This window comes from Spermophilus citellus, assembly GCF_964194105.1.
Source record: "Spermophilus citellus genome assembly, chromosome: 4".
Lineage (NCBI taxonomy): Eukaryota > Metazoa > Chordata > Mammalia > Rodentia > Sciuridae > Spermophilus > Spermophilus citellus.
Window position 1 is genome coordinate 141901081 of NC_138185.1, and position 18016 is coordinate 141919096.

Below are 18016 nucleotides of genomic sequence, written 5' to 3' on the forward strand. Positions count from 1 at the left end.
TGGGGGAAGGGAGTAAAAGAGTACCATTAGGGGGGAAAAAAAGTAACTCACGTGGAGTTTCCTCATGTTCCTGTAGAAACCTCTCCAGTATAATCCGAGCCATTAATGAGGGTGCATAGTCCACCTTTATAAAGCAGAAGTAGAAAATTAAAACTGTCAAGATGTGCAAGCAGTTGATATTCCAATATTTTGTCAACAATGAAGATTAAGTCAATTTTAATCAACCACAGCAAGCATCATTCATTAAAATCTTTCCCACCCTTGGTGGCTTCCATTATAATAAAATTATAACAAGTATGATCTGTGCTGTTGAAAAGAATAAACAGGTCGTATTTATTGAATATAACATTGGAACAAAATGGATGGAAAAACTAGGACATAGTATTTATCTAAAACAGTGAAATAGGTTTTTCTCACCTCTCAATTTTTTGTTGTTGTTAAGCCAATATTATTTTTTATTCTAGTCATCCCTTTTTCTACCCACTTGTCTAAATTTACATTATTTTGTACAAAATTTAAAATTAAAAACTCTCTGTTCCATAGTAATTTTTCAAAAAATGAATCCAATTGATCTTAGTAATTAAAATTATGGAGTTTACTGATTTTATCTTTAATGAGAAATGAAATTTTGGTATAAGTTCCTAACATAAAATATTTTATTTGACAAAAGAAAAATAACTATATCACAGAAACATCAATAATAACATACAACAATAATATTTGCAAATATAAGATCACCATCCTTAGGCCTATCTGAAATGCTCCTTATCAATTTATTTAATATAGAACCTAGCAAGTTAACTTTTTTAAAAATAAGGGATCAAACACAAAACAAAGAGTACTCAGTTGAATGGACATTTTAATTAATAAAAACTGCATCTACTCTTTTGTAAAAGTATTGTCTTCTGTTTCGAAAATGTTTCATTAGACATGATTTAATTTCACCAGAAAATAGGTATTTTTTAAAAAAATTTTTTTTAGTTGTAGATGGACACTACCTTTATTTTGTTTATTTATTTTTATGTGGTGCTGAGGATCAAACCCAGTGCCTCACACTTGTGAGGCAAGTGTTCTACGCTGAGCCACAACCCCAGCACAGAAAATAGGTAGTTTTTAAGAGCAACAGTACTTCCCTAAAACAAGTCTTTTAATCTTAGGGATAAGACAGCAAATGTTCCTCATATATTATCACCATGAATTTTTCCTGACAGGTTTTCAAGTCCTGTATTCATACCAAAATTTTATCTTGATTTAGTAACTAGACAAAAAGGCTAGCTTCATTTGTATGAACAGTTTTTTCAAATATGTATGTACTTGGATGCCCTTAAATTCCCCAAGTAGAAAAAAATGCTTTCCATGAAGCTGCTTATTCCTAGTAACCCACATCAGAGCTGACACATGAAAAATGGTGAAATTACTGAAGGTAGTCCAGCCTGAATAAGGACTACCTTATTAGTTCAGGTACTTGCATCTCCCTAATTTTCATATTAATCATGTGTCCATCTCTCTCTGAAATAGGGCCATCATGCTTCATGTCAGAATTTAGCATGTAAGTAAAATTCATAGTGCTTCAAATCTAACTTGAAAATATTTGTGTGGGGAGAACAGAATGACTGATCTTATTAGCACTAACAAAGAGATTTCCTAAAATGTTCATTTTTATCCTTGGAATAGGAAAGGTAGTATTAATACATTTATAAGATCAATGACAGCCACCTATAACCCTTACCCCCCAAATCAACAATGTAGTGCTTTTATCTAAGGGAGTTGCTGTGCACTGTAATGTATCAATGTTATATAGTTCTCATCAATTTTTAGTTTCCACTGATTAAATATATATTGACTCATAAAGTATTACCATCATATCAGTTGTCACTAGATGCAAACATATGTCATTTAAGTATTAACTATCATATAAAAATGGCAGCTTAGTTGTTTAGATGCTATAATCTGGTACAGGTCATTCCCAGAAACCTCATAGAAAGTGCTATTCTCTTTTTATTCATCTGCAGCCAGAAATAAAAAAATCCTTCAATAATTTTTGGCTATATATCTCTATACATTCATGGTAAATAATAGATATATTGATGTAGGATAATATGTTCTGGTGCATTTAATTTTTCCATATTGTTAGAAGATGGAAGTTGAGGTCCGCTAAATAAGTTAAGCTCAACAGAACTATCCACTAAAAATTCAAATGAATATAAATTGCTACTATATAAAACTTTATGTCATCAACATCATTATCTATAAAAATAAGTTTCATATTTGCATCACTTTCTTTCTAAATGCTTTATCTGGAATGGTGTTAGCTTACTCTTTCTTTTCACAAAAGACAATCACTAAACATCTAATTATAGCTCAGATACCTCAAGTTATTATAGTATCAACCTGTAACAAACAAGTCTGGAGACACTTAAAGAGCACCCTGCTTCAGAAACAGAAAAAAAAAATGAATAAAATACACGTTTTGCAAGGAGAAGAAAATTTCATTCTACATGTTAACTATCCTATCAGATTGTGTAGACATTGCCTAGACTATTAAAACCTTCTAGTTACTGATAGGCAATTGCTCATTTGCTGACTGCAGCGGAGTACAGCAGACAGAAGCTGTGAGGGAAGCCATCCTTCCTTGCTAATATAACATGTAGAACTTGCTGCTACTGCAACACTTAATGCTTATAGTATGGGGTCATCTTTAATGCAAACACACATTTTCTGCCTTGCTTCTATGTTTTCCATTATAATGCAACACAAAAACAGTGTACATTTCATTCCATCCCTATGAGGTTTGCATAAGCCTTTCCAAGTCAGACTAAATATTGTATTGCTCTTATTACAGTGGATAAATATTTTAGAGTTTAGGAATTAAATATTTTATTTTTTGGTTTGCTCTCTGCAACTATTATGAACTTTTTATAGCTTCTTCATTCACAAGAAATCTTTAGGGCTTCCTTTTTTAAATGTAAGGCTGTTAGTTGTTTCCCCAAACAGAAGCAGATCAGAGTTAACAAATAAGTTCAATAAATCACTTTATACTGGTGTTAATAAGAATATTATGTTTCTTCTTAGAAAGAGACTTTTCTAGAAGGCATGCAATAATAAAGGTTTGCAAACAAAAAAATGTATCAAGTAAATGTTACATTTTTAAGTATACAATTTCTCTCTTCATTTTTACAATAGTTAGCATAGATTTTCTTGGCATACATCTCTTTACTTGACACAGGTATTTCTCACACTAAATTAAGACAACATATCCTAAGAAGAGCATGTCCTGAGATGCTTGGTTTAAGTTTTCCACAAAATAAGAAACTAAGAAGCTGTTTATACATTTGCTTTAAAAGAGGCAGACTAATTATGTCAACTGATTTATTAACACATGAAGTTCTTTGTCCAATTATTAAAAGTACAAAGAGACCAGGGAACAATTTAAATGTCTAATATACCTCAAAAATCTTTTTTAAGGTTAATTATAATTCTAAGCAAACTACTTCAGATAGGCCCCTTAGGTTTTATGCAAGTTTAAATAAAATCATAACAACAATATTACCTCATTGGCCAGCTCAAGGAGCACTGGGGCAGCTCCATTTTTCACCACTCCATTCAGGTACCTAGACAAGACAAAGCCAAGTGATAATGCAGTGACGAGAAAAGGCCAGTATAGACTTGTCAGTATCCCCTGTGTGTACATGTTTCTCCTGGGCAAATGCCATGTTCAACTCCTGTTAAAGTATGCTACTGTCATAGAAAAGCACTAAAGAGAAAAGGATAACAAAAACAACTTACTTCAAAACTAACTAACTAACTGAAGTAGGGCTAGGAGGTATGAGCACATCAGTCTCCCTTGTTTACACCTTTTATAATGTCAAAGTGAACAAAGAGGTTATTTCTAAAGAACTTTCCATATCATTCTGACTTTGTCCATACAACAGACAACTGTCAAATGGAAAGAAAACAAGTGACTCTCATAATTTGAAGAAAGCATACATGTACTCATCTCACCTTTTTCTTTACCTCTGCGTCAGAGGGCTGTTGATACCTTATCAAGAAAAGAAGGGAACAGCCTTGTCACCAGTAGGCAAGCACACCTTTGATAGGCAACACAACCACCAACTTATCTGCCCTGGATTTCTCTAACAGCCTCCAGCTCTCATCAACACATAACTTTACTGTAAACCAAAAACAAAAACAAAATTCCCCAAATCCATCCAACACAAGGAAGACAGGGTGAGTTTTTCAAAACAAAAATTTGAATATGCTATTCTCCTCCTTCAAATATTTTGAAGGCCCTATGCTAAATCTCAAGATTAAATTATTACTACTTAACAGCTCTATGATAGGTTCTTCATAATCTATCTACTCTATTCTGCTAGCCTCATCTCCAGTCACTGTCCCCTACTCTTACTCATCACCTGGATAAGTTAGGAATCAGCCCAGATGTCACCTTCTTCAATCTAACACCATTCAAGTGTAACGTCATGCCCTGCACAGGCAACTGAGCAGGAGCCTGTACCCCCATCATATATTATAGCACTGCATTCTCCTAGTTGCAGTCATCCACCCTGATCCTCAAAGGACATATTCCAAGACATGGAGCCTCAAATCATGGATAATACCAAACCCTAAATATACTGTTTTTCCCTAGACATACATACATATCATAAAATTTAATCTACAAATTAGGCACTCTAAGAGATTAACAATAACAAAACAGAACAATTATAATAAAATACGATAATGAAAGTTATGTAAATGTGATATTTCTCAAAATCTTATTTAACTATACTCACCCTTCTTTTGATGCTTATGTGATGAGGTAAGATTTATGACACAGGTATTGTTACACAGTGTGAGGCTATTACCAGTCTTCAGATACTAAGTCATAAGAAATATCATCAAGCCATATGCCAGATGACCACAGGTTAAATGACACCATGGATAACAAAACTCTGGATAAGGTGGGACTTGGGAGAATTGTCTACCTAAACTCATCACTCACTGTAACGAAGATGTGGTAAAAGCAATTTTTTGAAGATAGGAAGAATGTCAGGGTTATTATAACTTTAAAATAATTCTAACAAATCCAATTTCCACATAATGGGACCCTTCTTGAACATATTATTTAGTAAACTAACTAGGAAATAAGGACTTTTAGATGCAACAAGAAAAAATAACAAAGACAAGTGCAATTTAGAGGATGGTCTCTGAGAAATAAGTCAGCTAAGAACCACAATTGACATGAACATTTCCAGTGTAGGATAGGCCTGCTCAGGCAACAACCAATCAGCTCAGTCAAGTCACCAGCTAATCATGTTTGTAACCCCAGAAGTGCATACTAATTAAGGATTCTGATTCTGTCTGGGCCAGGATATTTAATCCTAAACCCATATTAAGGTATCTTTACAATTTTCTATTAAACATCCATGTATCCCACAAGTATTTTTGAGAGCTATGGGTTGGGCCTTAGTCCAAGTTCTGAAGAAGCATCAAGGAATAAAACAGCACTTGTTCCACCTCCACAGAGATATTATAGTGGAGAGATACTCAATTAAAACAAGGAGGAACAAATATAAAACATACATGTTACGATAAAATTTAGACTTACATGGGTTAGTCAGGAAGACCCTCAATAAGAGAGGCACTTGGGTGTCTCCTCTACATGAGATGAAGGTACATGTTTCCAGGGCTTCCTGGACATAGTACGAGAGAATAGCTAGATGCCAGACCACTTCTTATGCCAGGGAACTACTGTTTAGAATAAAAATTACATGATTTCACATAGATGTTGCATCAATCTTTATCCTGGTAATAAACAATGGAAACCTCCACCAAGTTTAAAGAAACAGGACATGGTCAAGCAATAATAGTAATCCCCTATATTTACATAGTCTGAATAATATCTGAAGGTTGTTATTACACTAGAAATTATGTGGTTGGCCATAGCTTCTCAGTTGTTCAAATTAGGAAAATTAATCCCAGTGCACTGATGAAACCTACCCAGGCTCTAATGGCAGCAGTACAGCTCAGAAAGGGAACCCTGACCCCTGGCCCAGGGCCTAGTGGGGGTGCCTTCATATGAAAACAGTAAACTTACTTCTTAATGAATTTATGCCCCATTTGTTTCCCAACTATATCCTACCACACTTCAGAAATGCTTTGGGGATGGGAGGGAGTAATTACATTTAACTTGAGGTTCATTTTGTTCTTTGTGAAAACTTAATTGTGGTTCCACATGAAAGCAACAGATTAGGCTATATTCAGATTTTCATATATGCACTCAAAGAAATATACTGAAGTATCCAAAATATTCAATAGAGACATAATCAAAAATTGTAGAGCTGGGGTAGTGGTACGTGCCTGTAGACCCAGCTACATAGGAGGCTGAGGCAGGAGGATCATTTAAACCCATGAATTAGAGAATAATTGAGTAACACAACAAGATCCTATTTCTAAGAAAGAAAAAAGAAAAGAAAAGATGCTATCATTCTCTGAATTATCACAGATGTGCAAACTTACAGCATTGTACTTCTGACACTGGCATAATGGTCTGCTTTTCTCTCCAACTAGACAGGAAGCTCCTTGGAGTATGACCTCACAAATATCCAACAGATCCCTAGCAAAGACCTGTGTGGCGAAGAGGATATGAGGAGATCATCCTGAACAATACATTAGGTAATCTGGGCTCCATTCCTAAGGCCAATTTGTCAATTAAAACTACTTCACTTAGAAGCCACACCTCATCCTTTAGTTCTGCCATGGGGGGGGGGACCAACAAATATATAGCCTATGGGTGAAGTCATCCTGAGAAGATCCTTAGAGAAGACCTACTTTATGTTTTTTGGCTGTGAAAGATCCATTAGCATCTAAAACTAAATAATATATACTTATTTTAAATATAAGATAAAGTTATTTGATCTTTAATATTTTCATAATAAATCTAATGGCAAAACTTCAAAAACCTACTTAAATTATCATGCTAGGCTTACACCTAAACAGTATCTTTGCTGAATTTACCTCTAAAATCTCCATTACCCATCCCCACTGCTATTGCTGCCAGTCTCTCTCCCCCAAACTATACCAAGAGCTAGCGTAGGAGGCTTCCCTGCTTGCAGCTCACCCAACCATCTATCCTGTTTATAATGCCACAGAACTTCCTTCCCTGCATAAAAACATATATAGTCTACTCCTTGCTTAAAATCTACCACTGGGTTCATACTGCCTATTTAAAAGAAAAAAAAATACTACTCCTTTGAACAAGATCCTCAGTACCTGCCTGTATTCCCAAGCTATTTTGCCATTCTCCATTTGTTCTCTAGACTCTACCTCAAAAACATCATAGCTCTGCTACTGAAGGCCTTCTCTCAACATGGAAAGCTCTCCCCTTCTCAACAAACTTGTAAAGGTGAGCCTTTTATTCCTAGACTGTACACATTCATGCTACCCCGAACACCTCAAATGGATAACTTCTCTTACCACATTTTACATATTTAGGTACACAGCTGCTTTCCCACTAAATGGAAAAGTTGAAGGTAGGTACTGTGTTAGTCACATTTTATAGTCAGTTTCTAGCATGTGGATAGGATACAGTGCGAACACAGTAATAGTGCTAACTGAAAAAAAAAAGTACAAATTTTCAGAATCATTTTATCATGTGTTGTCAATATCACAATTGAACTACCCTTTTCTCCGTGTGAACATCTGAATAAAATTCAATTGATCTGATTCTCTTAAGCTACTTAAGGTAGCCCCTTAGTCAATGTGTCTTGGGAGAAGGAAGGAGATGAGACATAGTATTTCTGACCTTCACTACTGATGAGGACTTGCAAATCTAACCAATTATGTTTGTGCACATAAATCCATGTGCACCAGGTTAGATGAAACTAGATAAATTTTATGAAAAATGTTTCCTCTTTGGAAATAAAATGACATTAATATAATGTGAAAGAATAGAGAATTGTTTTCAAACACAATACTTCAGCTGTCTATAAATACACAACATGGAGAACTGAGGAAATTTCCTCAGTAATTCAAAACGTTTTCTTCTGCTATCTGGATCCTATGAAGTTTCAATTAATCATGACTCAATCACATGAAATGCATCCTTTGAATTTGTAGTTAATATTATCTCAATACTACCAAGAATACAAAAACACAAATTTCTCTTATACTGTGAGTAGGAATATAACCAGTATATTCCTAGACAGTAATTTGGCAACATATAATGATTTTTTTAAGCATTTACATTGTTTGCACCAGTAAGTATATACAAAGACAGTGCCTCACACATGCAAGGAAAGCACTTTAACACTGAGCCTCAGCCCCAGCCCCAATATACAAAGACATAAAAAAATGAATCCAAAATGTAGACTCATGAATCAAGATGTTTATCACAGTATTATCTACAATATCAAAAATATTGAAAACATAAATGTTCAATGGAGGAATAGCTCAGTATCTTTTGATACTTTCATATGACAAAGTAAGGCAACCAATAAAATAAGAAGCTTTTTACAAAATACTATTATATCATTTACATTTTTCTGAGTATACAATTCAGAATTCATAATTGCATGCACATTATGACTTAAGTATGACCATCTATATAAAAAATAGATTGAGGTGCTGGGGTTGTGACTCAGTGGTACAGTGCTTGCCTAGCACGGGTGAGGCGCTGGGTTTGTGCCTCAGCACCACAAAAAAAAATTATAAAAAATAAAAATGAAGGTATTGTGTCCACCTACAACTAAAAAAAATATTTAAAAAATGGGTTGACAAAAAACTGGAATGAAATTTTAACCAACAGTTATCTCTGAATGGCACAAGTATGTGTACTCATTTGTTCTTTTTTTAATACCATCACAAAGGTGCTTAATTTTTCTAATGGGGAGTATTAATTTATAAAGCAAAAAATTAATCTGTCACTAACATTTTCAAACTGCTTAAATATGCTTTCATTCAACAGTTTGCCTTTATTATAATCAGCTGGAAAACAAACAAAAACCTCTCAAGACCAATTTATCTTAGTGAAAACAGGGACATTGGGCCTGCACATTTAGAACAAGAGGCTTGTGAGGTCAATCTATCCAAAAGGTAACAACATGCTTATCCTGGGTCACAAAGTGCAGAACAGAAGTATGGAAGGAAACTAGTGATAAGGTAAGAAACTGGTCAGACTGCTTTCTTCTGAATCTGTTCATTATAACATAACTTCATGTTTTTGTTTCAAATGCTCTAGCTCCTCAGAATACAGAAATAAATTTCTATATTCTCATTACTACTCACTCAACCATTCATTACTGAGTGACAATGTGAAAAATGTCTGTCTCTGGCCTAAACTACCCAGATAATCCAAAAATGTATTTTCATACTTCCATTCTTAAAATGTTTTTTAATGAAACTAATATTTTAAAAAGTAGCAGAGATATTAGAATCTAATTTAAAAAAAAACAACACATCTTTTTACAATGAGGCAAGTGACACAGGGTGGCCCCACCACCTGATAATGGGCTTGCAAATTTCTTAGAAAAGAGTTGACTTTCCTCTAAAATGCTCTTTTTTCCTCAGCTTGTGTTTCAAGGTTTTAAATCTGGACATCAAAGCATGCTTTTCTATGACAGCCTAGCACTAGAAGGTTTACAAACAAGAATGTATTTTTTTTGGCATGTAAAAAATGGCTTTTCAATCTTTCTTTGGAGAGTATGAATGCCACAGCTTTCACAGGACTTTATGGACAGTCTTAATTTTATAATATAGGATCAAGGTTATGACTGAAATTTAAATGTTATAAGGTAGTTGCGACTTTTGAATAACTTACTTAAAACTTTACAAAGACTGTTCAGAGAAGAACTCTCCTAGACACAAGTGTGTGGAGTAGAGTAGAAGAAGCATATGTATCTTTAATAGATTGAGCTACTCAAAACAAAGAAAACATTTTATCAAGTGGCTGAGTGAATACTTTTTTTAAAAAAATTTAATTTCAATAACTTTTCTGTTCAATATCTATACCTCAGTTCTTAAAAATGACTACAAAAATATGGCACCAACTTTATCCACATATTTATTTCATTCATAAAATTTTTGTGCATAAAAATCATTCATCTGAAATCAGTGGTGTCACTCTCAAACAGAAAAGGTTGATCTGTCAATCTGAGTATAATAATTTAAGAGCATATTTCAAACAATTTTCCTTTCCAATATGCCTTTGAAATATTTAAGAAACCAACCATTTCTAATGCAAACCTTTAGTGTTATAAATTATTAAGTCATATTATAATAACAGTACAAATTTTAGAAATTAAAAAAAATCAGTTATTTAAGATTCTGTTTGTTTCAGAAAAGTATTTATAATAAGTAATGCTACAATTAAAATAGCTTCTGGATACCATGTTGTTGATTTGATGCCTAAGATTTTCTTTTAAAATATAAAACCCTCTTTAAAATGTGTCAATCATACAATACGATGTATTTCCATATGTCTTTAGTTGATATATCTTTCCTATTTTGTAAAGTGGCTAACATAATACCTATGATGCAAAACACAGGTACATCAAAATTCAATCATATTCTTTTGACTTGCTAATCTAAATAAGAAATAAAAATTGGTTTCAGAATTTTCATATAAACATATAGATGTATGCATATATGGACATATGCATTTAGACAGATATGCATTTATTGTAAGTTTCAAGAACTAACCGAGATTCAATAATATTTTAACTACCTAGTACTGTACACACACACCATAAGACGGCATCACCATATTCTTAGGTCTACAATTGAAAACTCATTCAAAGATACACCAAAAGTCTTAAATACAGATTCGAAACAATGTCTTGGGGTATAATAAAGAAAATTAATTTGATAATCTAATTTATTCGTAATTATTATTACAATTAATAGGTACTATGATACCCTCTAGTGGGGCAGGCAGGTCATACCTCTGGTAATAATTTTCAATTGCTTCCGAAGTATGATGTTTGGCATGTGTTCTTTTAATATGTTTCTGAAACAAAACAAAATAAAATCTTTACATTGTGTCACAGAGCAAGTTCAAGAACAATAATGACATATTTCTTGATCTCAATGACTAGCATACAGGGCAAAATGAATAATAGCTTGGGGATTTTGGTGGTGGTAGGACTTTTTTTTCCTTCTACTCTATGAGCCTATGCATTTTAATCTTTATTGCTTGGCTGGGATGTCTTCAGACTGTACCACAAGGTACAGTATATATGTAAAAGCCAACAGGGTCATTGTAATTGAATCTAAATAAGTTTGCTTAGGGCTGCAGAGGGCAAAGAAAAACTTGCTCCCTCTTTCAACCTTTGTATTAATTTTCCCTCAATTCAATTCCATCTAAGTCCTCTGTACTCTAGTTTTACAATCCAATTGCCATTTTTAACCAGGAAGAACATTGCTTAAAAACAACTTATTTGAAAACTACAAAAAGTAATTCCATAGAGACTTGCCACTTGACTGACACCTGTCATCTCATGATAAATGACTCCATTTTCTGCCTCTCTTGCCTTCTGCCACTCCAGCAATGGTCATTTATCATCATCTCTGTCAGCAATGGAAAGCAGCACTGACAGTGCAAGTCAGCAAACATTTAGCACATGGAACCACGCAACACAGGGAAATTATTATTGTCAGAATAATAATGGTTTAGCATAATTTATTACAGGTCCACCAAATAAGCAAAGGCTAGATGTTATTAGACAGATGGATGGGTAGGCTTGGCAGGCCTCCACTGAGACGCAGGCGGTGCTTGATGTGGAAAGGAGAACATCCTCCAACCCAATCAGAGAGCTGGCAGTTCAATTACAAAGAAATAAAGGGACATTCATCATTCAATTAGGCACCTGTCAACCCTCACAAAGGAGAAAACTTCTAACCTGGTACTCCTGGGAGAAGATGCTCAGCAGAGTGGCCTGCGATTGACTGGAACAAATAAAAGAAGGACAAAGTTAATTACTGGAGTGCACGGCAAAGAAACAAAAGAGAAAGGAGCTTCAAAGGTAGGCCTGCTGCCCTGTAATCTAACAGAACATGAAAACAAGTGTGGAAAAGTTGTTCCAGATGAACACCTCAAACAAAGGCTTCCTGCTGCTAGGTCAAGGAGAGAGAAAAGGGAAAGGGAAAGATATGAATGGTCTCAAAGCAAGTATCATATTATTTGGATTTTTTTAAACTTTGGAATGATTGTAAATCATATCTGTAGTATACAATGGTGTTAAAAGGGACCACAAGAAAACAAGACTTGTTTCCATAAACAAATGACACAGTCCAATCCTATAAAAGTAGAGAGAACATGTAGCTCATTCATTGGCAACATTCTGAAATTTATTTTGTTAGCAGATAGGTAATCTTTTCCACAGCTTCCCTAGATTCAGGGGTAAAACCTTTAGTCTTTATTAGAGGTAGCAAAGAGAACACTGGAGTTTTCCCACTGATTCTAGTGTGCTTTGAAAATAGAAACTTTCACAGTAGGAAGCAAAGGTCCTTGGAAGTACATCATTCCCAAAGACTGCTATAAGCCTTACTTTACTCATGTAAAATTCCATGCAGCGTCAACACTTGGCAATGAAGCTACCTGGAAAGCATTCTTCCCGAGTGGGGATTTTCCTCTTGAAATTGTTAACATTTAGAAATGGAATGAAATTTTTCTTTCTACAAAAAGCAATCATACCCTATTCCTATTCTTTTTGATTGTCCTCAGTAGATATACTAACTTTATCTTACCTTGAAATGGATTATTACTGATTTATTTTCCTATTAAATGCTAATTCAAGTGACTATACTTTAAATAATTTATCTCACAGTATGCCAAAGCTCTGTGAATAATTAAAAATTTTCTATTCATGAATGAAATAGAATGAATGTGCCTCTTAGGCACATCAGAGGGAAACTGAATAGTGTGAAATAAAAATAGCACCATTCTTGTTTACTCACTGTCACAGCACTGTCATCTTTTGGATGCCATCATAGATTTGACTTCTAACCCTCTCCATCCATACAAAAGTACATAGTTAGGTTTAAAAAGATACCATAAATGTTCACCAAGAAAAACAATAAAAATCAAGTAACTATTTCACTAAGTGAAAAGTATGGAGAAATTAATGAAAACCTTTATAAATTCACTAGAATCTCACTTTTCCAATTTCCTTTTAAAATTGTAAAACACCTTTGAAAAAGCCAATTTTGACATGGAAAAGCTTCCTATTATGCCTGGCTTGTCGGAGCTTAACATGCCAATCACATACCCTGGTCAGTCTGCTGCTGAAACTTTTCTGACAAAAATTACAAAATCAGGGCCAAATCTTCGTAAACTATTTGATACATTTAAATGTTAGACATTTATATGTAATAAATAGATTCCCTCATCACTATATAGCAAAATAGATTTATGTTATTAACCATTTAATGGTTCACACAGAAGGTTAGTCTTTAGGTTTCAAAATATATGATGGAAATAATGTGTTTGGAATGAATAAACAGGAGGAAACTAAACTGTAATAGTTTTAAAAAGTGTATTTGTAGGTACCCAGAATGGGAAGACTAAGGGACAACTGGAGAAATAAATTCAATAAAAAAACCATTCAAAGTGAAAAGCTAGTCAGGAATTGAGAGTATTATATAAATTCAAGATGAGATAATGCCTTTGGCCAGAAAAATTTCTTTAAGCTGCTTAGAATTCAATTCAGTTAAATCCATGGACAGAGCCTATGGAGCAACACAGTTCCTCTATGACCAACGGACTTAGAAGATTCCAGCTTATACTATGGAGTAAAAGTTAACTGGAACTAAAATCAGAAAACAACTTACTTAAAACAACAAAAACACAGAACTGGGTCCAGTGCTAAGGAAGCTTCCTTATACCTATCTGTGCTGATCTTACTGAAGAGTAGTTCTGAATAAGTGCCACACCATAAAGAACAGAAAAGGAGTTTGGTGTGATGAACACATTGATAGCAGTGTGTATTGTACTCTCTCCCAGTGTGTCAATGCTAACAAGAAATACCACAGGGAAGGACTGGGCAGGTGTGGAGGGGAACAGAGTCATATGATATAAAATTTACAACCCTCTATGCTTCTGTCCTAAATTTTAAAGAAGGGTAAATGAAGGGAGAGAACCAGAGTAAAACAACAATTACACAGCTAGATCAGTGGCAGAGCTGGGAATCAAAACCAGATTCAATTCCAGACCCAAATTCTTAATTCCCATGGCAATCTGCCTTCCCAAGAGGTCCCAGAAATCAGTTCTGTATATCATCAATGCTAACACCACTACTTAAATATTTATGTTACATTGTACTCCAAACAACAGTGAAAAATGGGGCAGGTTGCTTTTTGGATAGAAAATTGAAGCCACAGGAGGTCAACTGTTTTGACCAAATTCCATGGCTCTAAACAATATTCTCTTTAAAAATCAAATTTCCGTTTTCCTTTAATTAACTAAATAAAAAATTAATCTTTTTTTGTGCTGAGAGATAAAGGAACTAACTAGAGATCATCATGCTAAGTGAAGTAAGTCTAACTCAAAAGGTTCAGGATTGTAATTTTCTCTTATAAGCAGAAGCTAAAGAGGAAAAAGGAAAACAAAGATGGGGCTAGATCTCCTAAAAACCAAAGGGAGATCAGTAGAGGAAAGGGACCAAGAGGTGGGAGGTGGGGAGGGAGTAGGGAAATGCTGTGGAGTTTTACTGGCCAAATTATACTGTTTTATCATGTGCATGTATAAATATGTAACAACAATCCCATCAATATGCACAACTATAATGCACTAATAAAAAATATGGGGAAAAAGATAAAAGAATATTGACTGCTGGAAATAGTTTAAAAGAGTGTTGGGTAATTTTTATCATTCTTTCTGCAGCTAAGGCATTTTTAAGGCATATTTTAACTATTAAAGTCTTGTTCTCTGTATATGTGTCTTTGACTCAAATGCTACTTACTGCATATAGAGCAGTATTAAATCCTTAGGTAAACAGAGCAAGTCTAAATAACCCAATCTTTCATATAGAAGACAATTTCCTCTATAAGTTTAATTTTTATAAAACAACATTTAATGAAGGGATTTTTAGTTACAAAATAGAACAAATTTCATGTAAAATCTTGATGTCCACAGTCAGTATTCATTCTGTTCTATAATCTTTGTTTTTTTCTCTTTGCTAGATGATTTTGAATTTGTGTGTATGTGTGTGCATTGATACACACACATTAAAAACTGTGAGTGGTTTAAACTTATCTTTTTCTGTAACATGCCTTTATCTCATGCTAGCACTTATCTGTGCCATTAAATATTCCTCTTTTTAAATTATTTTTATCTATGGATGTGTAACCGACGTGATTCTGCAATCTGCATTTGGGGTAAAATTGGGGGTTCATAACCCACTTCAATCTAATGTATGAAGTATGATATGTCAAGAGCTTTGTAAAGTTGTGAACAACCAATAAAAAAAAAATTATTTTTATCGTGAATAAAACATATATTCCCCTGCTGCCCCGCCAAGAAAAACCACACGTGGAACAAATATGTAGCGCAACAAATTAATATTTAAAAAAAGAGAAACATGCAACCATTTAGATCAACAAACAACCCTGCCAACACCCCCCAAAACACCCTTGCATTACCACCTCTTTCCTCTTACAAATGAACTGATTCTTCTGATCTTTCCTTGCTTCTCTTTATAGTTTTACTACTCAAATATGTATCCCTAGGTAATGCAGGTTAGTTTTGCCTGCTGACATACTTTACATGAAGTTCGTGAGACAGTATGTACTCTTTCACATCCAGCCTCTTTCATTCAATATATCTCTGAGAATCATCCATGCTAACATAAACATGGTCGACTCATTAACATTGCTATGTAGTACCTTCTACTGCATGTACAACACTGCTGCTGTGAACTCACTCTTGTGTGAATCTCTTGGTGCACATCTGCACAAATTTCTACTGAATATAAACACAGAGTAGAATCCAGGGTCGTCTGACATGCAAATCTCCAACTGTAATAGATACTGTTGAACAATCTTTCCAGCGGTTATAGCAATATTAAACTCCCACTAATGGTATAGGAGAGTTTCTATTGCTACACATTTCTCATCCCTCTCCCTTCCAGTTCATAGTTTGCATTTTTCTTTTCTTTGTGGTGCCTTTTGAAGAGTCAAAGTTTTTAATTTTGATGAAGTCTAACATTATTTTTAATATTTTCTGTGTCTCGTGTAAAAAATTTTGGCCTACTCACACTCCAGATATTTTCATTTAGAAGATTAATAGTGTTGGATTTTACATTTAATTCTTTGATATATCTGGAATTAATTTTGTGTTGAGATATGTTAGTTTCTTTTTATTTTTTTCATGCAAATACACAATTGACTACACAATTTGCTTCTGAGTAAACCAAATTACTGACAGTCTATTTGAGGACTGTTTTGATTACTGCAACAAAACCATGTACATTTAATGTAAGTACTGCTATATTCACGTTTAACTCTACCTATTATATATAACTGTTCTCTACTTTCTCATATTCTTTTCAATCGATTTAACACTTATTCACTAACTTTCCTCATGCAACTCAGAGGCTATGCAGCCTTTTACTATTCTTTTAATGATTATCCTAGATAACTGCATCCCCAATTTTAAATGGTCAGGAATTGTGCCTTAAATATAAATATATTAAAACACAGTCTATAGTTCTCCCTCTTCACATACAGAACATTGTTTTAATCTTGCATATGTCTTAGATTCCCCCAAGAACAATATCTTTTTTATATAGTCTCTGCTCGTTAAGATTTACCTACATATGTTTCATTTCATGCTCTTCATTCTTTTCTCCTCCATTCTTCTGTCTGAAATCATTTTCTTTTAAAAATTTTATCAGTGATGTCAAGTAACAAATTGTGGCTACTTTTTAAATCACTACCTTATTCCTTTATCTAGTTTTAAGATTTTATCTCTGGTTTTCAGTTTTAACTGTAAAATTCTTTTTTTTTTTTTTTTTTGATACGGCTGGTTGAACTCATAAGCACTTGACCACTGAGCCACATCCCCAGCCTATTTTGTATTTTTATTTAGAGACAGGGTCTCACTGAGTTGCTTAGCACCTTGCTTTGGCTGATGCTGGCTTGAACTCACAATCCTCCTGCCTCAGTCTCCCGAGCTTCTGGGATTACAGGCCTGTGCCACCATGCCCAATTTAACTGTAAAATTCTGTTTAGAATTTGCTGGACTTAAATATATGGATGGTTATCACTTGTCATTTTAGGATTATGCTCTATCATAATTTCTTCAAACATTGATATTACACTCTCTCCTCTTCCTGAGATTCCTAAGTAGGTGAATGCTATTCTTCCCTACCTAATCCACTCTTCAACCCTTGTTATTCTATGCTATGCTTATTTTCTTATGAACTATCTTCCAGAGCATGAATTCTCTCTATGCTAATATCTAATTTACTGGTAAATTTATTTTGATAAATCTATCCAATTTTATATATTTTATAATTTTGCTTTTATTTTTTTCTTTTTCCTTTTTTGAAATGGAGGTATGAAGTCAGGGCTTTGCACATGCTAGGCCTACACTCTGCCACTGAGCTATATCCCCAACTCCTAAATCCACACAATTTTAATTACTGCATTTTTCAGTTCTAGAGTTCCTATTTCATTCTTTTTCAAACAAGTTCTCAGAAGAATGTTTCAATTTTCTTTAATTCCCTGAACAAAGAAAATTTATAAAAATTCTGCTTAATAGTATAGTACTACCTTATTATTTGAAAAACTGCTTTAAGGACTTGGGATTCACTCAGTGTTAGAGTATAGAAGGCCCTGAGTTTGATTCCCAGCACCACCACAAAACAAACAAAAACCCTGGATTCTTTTTCTTAAAATGTTTTAAAAACTATTAGTGTATATTGATAAATTATTAGTGCATATTAATGGATGTCATTGTGACATTTCCCTATATTTATATAACGTGCTTTGATTGTAAATACCCTCCCTACCACCCTCTTTT

General features: G+C 34.0%; 1 protein-coding gene across 7 annotated transcripts in view; it reads right to left on the reverse strand.

Annotated features, from left to right (window-relative positions):
- The window catches only part of CDIN1 (CDAN1 interacting nuclease 1), a 220911-nt gene that overhangs the window by 150957 nt on the left and 51938 nt on the right, over nucleotides 1-18016 (reverse strand). For 5 of the 7 annotated variants that reach the window (XM_081288679.1, XM_081288681.1, XM_081288685.1 and 2 more), the window contains exons 2-5: nucleotides 11895-11940; nucleotides 10938-11002; nucleotides 3551-3611; nucleotides 52-124 (exon numbers count right to left, since the gene is read on the reverse strand). In XM_081288679.1, coding sequence (XP_081144805.1) covers nucleotides 52-124; nucleotides 3551-3611; nucleotides 10938-11002; nucleotides 11895-11940 — 245 coding nt within the window. The remainder of the gene's footprint in view (nucleotides 1-51; nucleotides 125-3550; nucleotides 3612-10937; nucleotides 11003-11894; nucleotides 11941-18016) is intronic. The other 2 variants (XM_081288683.1, XM_081288684.1) reach the window with 1 other exon arrangement.